The 7,773-nt window shown below is 45.0% G+C and overlaps 1 protein-coding gene across 7 annotated transcripts in view; it reads right to left on the bottom strand.

Moving 5' to 3' along the window:
• Positions 1-7,467: 7,467 nt before the first annotated feature.
• LOC144119412 (monocarboxylate transporter 9-like) overlaps positions 7,468-7,773 on the bottom strand; it is a 248,671-nt gene continuing 248,365 nt past the window's right edge. For all 7 annotated transcript variants that reach the window (XM_077652031.1, XM_077652036.1, XM_077652037.1 and 4 more), the window contains one exon: positions 7,468-7,773. This exon is cut by the window's right edge and continues 70 nt beyond it. In XM_077652031.1, the coding sequence (XP_077508157.1) occupies positions 7,701-7,773 (73 nt within the window). In that variant the 3' untranslated portion in view covers positions 7,468-7,700.

The raw sequence follows: 7,773 nt of genomic DNA, 5'->3' as shown, positions 1-7,773 counted from the left end.
TTGCAGCATATTCAAGTCTAATGGCATCATTTCAGTCATGGAGTCATAGAAGTCTTAAGCACATCATAAGCAGAGTAACCATACAGAATTTCTAACAATGCATGATTGGCGCACAAGGCTGACATAATTCCTAACGCAATCCATGTGACGCCTTGGCACTTACAGCTCTGCCCCACTGACTTGTCGATCTGAGACGATGAATGTGAAGCAAAGAGGTTTGGAATGCTAGCGGGTGCGTCCGAAAACAGACTGTGTATAGTGTCTATCGCAATCGTTAGTTTAAACGGAATGAACACAATATTCGAAACAACGCTATATGTGAAACTAAATCACAAGAAGCATGCATGATAACACCAAGAATTGCGTAGGTCAGGATATGTGTGACGGGGGTGCTGAGTAAGAGGATATATGGTGAAAAAGCAGGAAACTTATAGTCACAATCACGGAAAACAAAAATCAAAACAGCACAAAAAAAACAAAAAAAGCAGAGAAAGAACAGAAGAAATTAGTTCCAGGGTGTGGTCGTCCAGGTATGCCAGTTCTTTTGCTGTTAAAGAAATTGACAGTGTGCTTATGCATTTATTTCGCCGTTTATATAGATACGTGGACGGATACCTGGTGATTGTGGATGGCGCACGCTTCACAGAAAACGTTATGATTATTTTAAATGTGTCTCGAGAATGTAGGCATGGTCTCGTTTTCACTTTTCAATTACCAGCCGGAGATAAGTTACACTTTCTCAATGTGCTGCTGTCCTTGACCAGAGCCACGTTTGTTGGCGCTATCATCCTCGATGAGTCAAACACTTACTACATAGCGCCCCAGACCACTCGAAAGCTGTAAAAAATTGGCATTGCACTCCCATGCCTATGCTCACTATTGGTAAAGTCCTGCACGCATGAGATAGCTAAAAACTTTCGTGAACAGGTAAATAGAATAATCGCATCAGGCTATCCTGACAGCGAAATCAGTTTTGCATGTGAAAAAATTATCCACTGAGTAAACGATTTTGCACCAGAGAAGGCAACAGACAAAGTAAAGAAGAAAAGATGATGATACTGTAGAAGCATCGAATTTCATACTGTCTTAGCAACGTAAACAGGCGCTATGGCGTAAAGGTAATCTTATGGGCTCCACACAAGTTCAAGAAAGTGTGCAACTTAGTAAGGAGAATATTAGGAAATCAGAGAGGACAAAATAAAAAGAAAAGGTCAAAAGCATACCATACTTCGGGGTTCATCCCTTGCAAAACGGGTTTGGTATATGGGCTGCCTGTTTCCTGCGGCAAGACCTACATAGGTCGGACAGGACGTTGTGTCAAACTACGGCTAAAAGATGATGAAAAATTACTCTCAGGGTTGAAGACCTTGCATTTGGTTGACCATTGCTGGGGATGTAAATATTGTAAGCCGGATACTGTTCCGGAATGTAAGCCAATTTGTAAGAAAAAAATGTAGTCTCCTTCATGCGCAAGCTCAAATTTTATGAACTCATCAAGAACGACTTCAGCGCTTAATCAAGGAGGCTTTTTTATATTTCAAGACAGAGAAATGCATGCATAAGCGCCCCGTTAATTTTTTTAACGGCAAAAGGACAGACATCTCTGGACTACATATGAAAAAACACCTCTAAAGAAGCATTCTTCCTTCCCTTCCCCTTTTTGTTTTGTTTTGGTTTCATGCCTTTTTTGCTTTTCTTGCGTGGTTATCGTTTTTCATCATTGTGACTATAAAATTTCCTGCTTTTGCACCATATGTCATGTTACTTAGCATCCCCATCAGATGTATCATGATCTACGATTTCCTTTATTTTGTCATGTATGTTGCTTCTGATTTGCTTTCGCGAGATGCGTATATAGCACGCGTTTTTCTAAAAAGTTGTAGCTGCGAAATAGCGCTCGTGTTGTGTCTTTCTTCCACCTTGGTCCTCATTTTTCATCGCTTACTACATCATGAATTTCAATAGCAGGTCATGTTAGTTTCCTACCGCCTCCCATTCTAAATAATCATCCATAAATATCTCAAGCCGTCCGTCTACCTTGTGGATTCGGGCATAAAATCGTTGATGAAAATTTACGTTATCTCACCTGCTATGAATATGGTGTCAATTGTTAATATTGGTCCATTCAGAACCATGAGTGATTACAGTCGCCGTTTTGAATACTGCACATCATATTATCATCGGCACGACTGCGCCCACTGCAGGACGAACGCCTCTGTTATATCTTTGCAATTAACTCTGCCCTGTGCCAGCTGCGGCAACATTATACCCGCAAACTTCTTCTTTTCATCCACCCACACACATTTTTGCATCCCACTGCTACGCCTGCCTTTTCTTGGTATGTACGCTAGCCATAATAATCGTCAGCAATCTTCGCATTACATGCCCTGCACAAGCCATTTCTCCTTGATTTTTATTAGCATCTCAATAAACCGGGTTTCTGCCCTGGCCCACTCTGCCTTCCATCTGTCTCTTAACGTTGCATCTATCATTTTCCTTTACATAGCTTGCTGCGTTGTGCTCAATTTAAGTTGAACTCTTTTCGTGGGCATCCACATTTCTGCCCCTAGATGAGTACTGATAAAATACAGCTGCACTATTGGTGTATGGTAATGGGTTTTCTGGAAAAGCAGCGCTGAACAGACGAGGACAGAGACGAGGCGACAACGACGGGCGCTCAAGGTTTAGAGGACGCCGTAGTCAAGGGCTCCGGAAATTTCGGTAACTTGGCGTTCTTAAACATGCATTGACGTCGCACAGTACATACACGGGCCTCTAGAATTTCGCCTCCATCAAAATTCGACCTCCGCAGCCGGTGCGGAACCCGATTTTTTCGGGTCGGCAGTCGGGAGTCGTTACCACTGAGCCACCACACCGGCACAGCTGCATTGCTAGTAATATTTTGGAATTAACGGCTGCCACTACACTTCTTTCATTAGATCTATCAATTGCTCCCACTCAAGTCATTTCTTTACATTCAACTACTCTCTTGCAAAACGTTCTGCGGCCGGGGAAGTGCTACGCAAACTATAGATGGTGGTGGAACATGGCGCAACGATCCAGATATGTCTTGTCTTGCTTAGCTGTATGTCTGAAAAGACAGAGGCTGTCAAGCATCCAGTGAAGGGGTTGGAAGGCTTTCCATCGAAAACCCATAAAATTATAAGGATAATGTTGAGAAAACAGTAACTCTAGAAGAATTCGATATGAACATTGCAGTGGTATATGGCGCTGTCTCGCTGATTTTTGTATTTCAGACATTTCAGGTAACCGCTTTTTCTGACTCACGTTCTGAAGTGGTTGATCAAAATGAAGGATGTAAAGGGCCCCTGCAATAAAGCAAATCATCTAACACCAGCGAGACTGAAACTTGTCGTTCCGCAAAGGTTAGCTTTGTGATTACTGTGCCAACATTTGCTCCATCATAGCGGCACTTGGATAATAATCGGAGTGATTGACGCATAGCTGTGTGGCTTGGAAGATTTGTCACCACGCACACAAGCATCCAAAATACTCATAAATTGCCTGGTTCACAATTTTAAGCAAGTTACATAAGCTGAAGATATTTTGCGCTAAAGATATCTCCAGTTATCCTTCTTAAATGGCCGGTTACCATCTTCATAAATAATGCTATATCAGAAGGTCTAGCGACTGTTGTGTTTCCTGCCCTTTGTTGTGTTTCCTGCCCTCAAACCTTCTGCTGGATTTTTCTTCTCGTGTAAGAACAGAGGGATTGTAGAAAAGTCATCGGTTAACACAGGCATCAATCTTTCTTTCTTCTTTCACTCCCTCCTTTATCCCTTCCCTTACGGCGCGGTTCAGGTGTCCAACGATATATGAGACAGATACTGCGCCATTTTCCTTTCCCCCAAAAACCAATTATTATTATTATTATTATTTTTCCATGGAAAGAATTGATGCATAAAATTTACATCAGCACTTGTCGCCCTAAATATGCTAGAAATATACATTCGTCATCATCAGCAGCCTAACCACGACCGCTTCTGTAAAAAGCCCTCGCCCATATTTCTTCAATTAACTCTGTCCTGTGCCAGCTGCGGCCACCCTATCCACGCAAGCTTCTTAACTTCATCAGCCCAACTAATTTTCTGCCTCCACCTGCTATCCTTTCCTTGCTTTGAACCCAGTCTGTTACCCTTAACCGTCTTAATCATTATGTTGAAGATAATGATCTCCTACCTCGCACCATGATTGGCTTCCGCTCAAATCTCTCTACGCAAGACATTATGCTCCAGCTCCCTAGAGAGATAATGTGCTCCTCTACCAGAGCGGGCACAAAGGCTATTCTAGGGCTTGATTTAAATAAAGCATTTGACAATGTCTTGCACGGAGCTATTCTCGCTAACCTTTCCCTAAAATCCTTGTCACCGTACCTACGAGTATAAAAGCACCTTCCTCTCTTGTCGTACAGCTGAAATTAGCTTTGGCTCTCTCCTCTCTGACCCTATAACCTTGGGTACCAATGGCACCCCCCCAAAGATCCGTTCTCTCCCCCTTTCTTTTCAATGTCGCCTTGCTCACGCTACCTTCAAAATTAGCCGCTATCTCCCGGCTATTCCATACCTTATACGCCGACGACATCGCCCTCTGGGCTTCAACAGGCAACGATGCTGAGGTTGAATCCGCTCTTCAACAAGCGGTGGATGTTATTGAGCGCCACGTAGCCGGAGCCGACGTCTCGTGCTCACTTCAGAAGTCCGAGCTACTGCTCATTCGAGATCAACCCGGCCTCCACGGCCATCCTTCTTCTGCATTACAGCTAGTGGCCAGCCCATACGCGAAGTATCCAACTTTAGGGTACTGGGGCTTCTCATCCTGAGCAATCGGAGAAACACCGACACTCTAGCTAAACTCACAGTCTCTGTCTCGCAGACCATAGTCTAATTCGTCGCATTGCTAATAAACATACAGGCATGTGAGAGGCTGACCTCCGACGTTTTGTTCAGGCGTTTATTATCAGTCGCCTCACATACACCCTTCCTTACCTCTACTTTAGCTGCCAGAAACGGGACCGCATTGACTGCCTTAATATACAGGCTACAAGGCGGCTCTCCATCTCCCCACCGGACTCCCACGAATAAACTACTGGCATTATGGGTCTACAACACTCTGACGGAGCTCTCGGAAGCTCATCTCACCGCTCAGCACGAGCGTCTCACACACACCTCCATGGGACGTCACATACTCGACAAGCTTGGAATAAGCTTCAAAACAATCGTCGCTCGCCGACAAGGCCTAGCTTCCGTCCCATGTCCACAGCAACCTCATCGTTACCCCTCTCCCGAACAAATATGCACCCATAGTATCATGTCTCTGGCCGCAAGGACAGGGCTAAGCCTCTGCATACAAAGTATTAAACAGATCAGACAGCGGTCAGCGTCGACGCCGCTGAATGCTGTGATTGCGATGCTTTTTCGCGCGCGGTTGTAACATAGTGTGGTCGGCCGTTGGTTGCGTGTTCCGTTCCCGTCAGACCGTCTGAAGAAGCCGAGGAGGCGGACATAGCCTTGGCGATGGTCTCCATCTCTGCAGAAACCATCTTTAGCGACTCTAAATCTGCGAATCGTAATTTCGCCAAAGGACAGGTCTGCCTCCCTTTCGTCCGTGTTCTTGTTGCGCAGTTCGTCTTTTTTGCATTATGATCAACCAACTAGCCCGACAAGTCCTGTTGACAGGTCTCCCCCGTCCCCTATCTCTCATCAGCTCCACCAAGGACCAACTCCGCCCAATCCCATTGATCTGGGTCCCTGCGCACTCATTCCATCCAGGGAGCGAGGCGGCCCACAATCATGCCCGAGGATTCGTCGACCGGGATGTGTTGTCTCCCGTCCTGCGGACGGTGAGCGATCGCATGGTTACATTTCATGACATGACTATGACATAACTTCTATATCACCCCGCACATCTTTCTCTAACCAAACCTTAAGAGGTTGCGTGGAGGCAACTCCAAACGAACACCTTCCCCAACCCCGCGATATATGCCCGCATATACCCCGGGGTCTACTCTCCCTCTTGTCAGCTATGTGGCCAACATGGCACGCTATCCCACATACTCTGGGCTTGCCCTCAGGACTCCCGTCCGCGAGGCTTGCAACTCTCTAATCCAGACCAGTGGGAGGCCGCATTGCTCAGTTCCGACACGGACACACAGATCCGCGTTGTGTCAAGTGCCCTAGAAGTCGCCAAATGCCACGGGCTCATGGCCACTTGATGGGGCTATAACCCCACACCAACTGCTACCTTGGTCGACGAAAATAAAGTTTATCCTCCTCCTCCTGTTACCCTTAAAGACCATCGGTTATCTTGACTTTGCATTACATGCCTTGCCCATGCCCATTCCTTCCTACTGATTTCAACTAGGATGTCATTAAACCGTTTTTGAGCCCTCTTCCTCCCGTCGTGTCATATTTCAATCCATAGCTCGCTTCGCTGTACTTTCCCATTGGTTGAGCCCATTTCAGTAGCCTCCACGTTTCTTACCCATCGGTAAGTGCCAGTAAGATACAACTGATGTATACTGTTTTCTTAAGGGATATTGGTAAACTGCCATTCATGATCCTGATCTGTGCTCACTACCTGCTCTAAATAGGCGTATTCCCTTACCACTTGCAGCTCCTCGCTACCAATTAATTGTTAACTGTTGTTACCTTCCGGGACTGTTGATTATTGCTTTGGTTTCCTGCATACCAATTTTATGCCCTATCATTCTGATCTGCCTTTCGAACTCATTGATCATGCTTTGCACTTAATATCCTGAGTGAATCAGCAAGGCAATATCATAAGCGAATCGCAGATTACTAAGGTATTCTCTGTTAACTCTTATGCCCAGCTTCACCAATCCAGGCCTCTGTATACCTCCTGTAAACAAGCTGTGAATAGCATTGGCGAGATCGTGTGTCCCTGCCTCACACCATTTCTTATCGAAATTTATTATTGACCTTATGGACGATTATGGTAGCTCGGCACCCGCTATAGAAATCTTCTGGTATTTTTACATGAGGCTCTTCTACACCCTTATTTTGTATTCCTGCATGACTGATGAAGTTTCGTCTCAGTGAAAGACCTTCTAGTAATCTATGAAGTCTATATATAGGACTTGGTTATACTCTTCGCATTTCTCTATCACATGAGTGATAGTGTGAATATGGTCTATTGTCGAGTGCCCTTTCCGGAAGCATTCTTGATCATTTTGTTATACACTCAGATAAGTTTGATGTGGCACTTAATGTCCGCGGTGCCGAGCAAATGCGAATGAAACGTCTTTAGAATGCTTTAACAACTAGTTCATATTGTGACGGACTAGCAGACGACGAACTATGCAGTGGCGCAGGCATGATTGCTCGTGCCAGGCCGTCCGCCATTAATACATTCTGTTACCATCTGTCATCTCGTCTCATTCGTCAGCTTGCCGTCATGTAACAATATCTTATCGCAGTTTTCGGACTAATAGCCCTTTTTAATGCTCGTAAAAGATACATGTGAGTGCTTATAACCTTGTGTGCACCTGCTAAATTAATCTATGTCAGTTCTTCTAGATCCCGACTGGTAATCAACAGTTTAGTAACTTCTTCCCAGTTTGTAGGTATTTGGATGAACGGGCGTGCATACAAAAGCAGTTTTGTCGAACTCTTCTGCTCTAGCCACCGTACCGAAGACACTCCTTGATAGTCTTGTGCTCTTCATTGTCGCGATACAACGAATGTTTTCCTCTTGAAGATGTCCCAAGCCAGAAGTCCAGCGAATAATGCGAAG

Source organism: Amblyomma americanum, chromosome 2 (genome assembly GCF_052857255.1).
Source record: "Amblyomma americanum isolate KBUSLIRL-KWMA chromosome 2, ASM5285725v1, whole genome shotgun sequence".
Taxonomy (NCBI): domain Eukaryota; kingdom Metazoa; phylum Arthropoda; class Arachnida; order Ixodida; family Ixodidae; genus Amblyomma; species Amblyomma americanum.
Note: the sequence above shows the minus strand (reverse complement) of the source record. Positions and strands in the feature narration are given on the sequence as shown.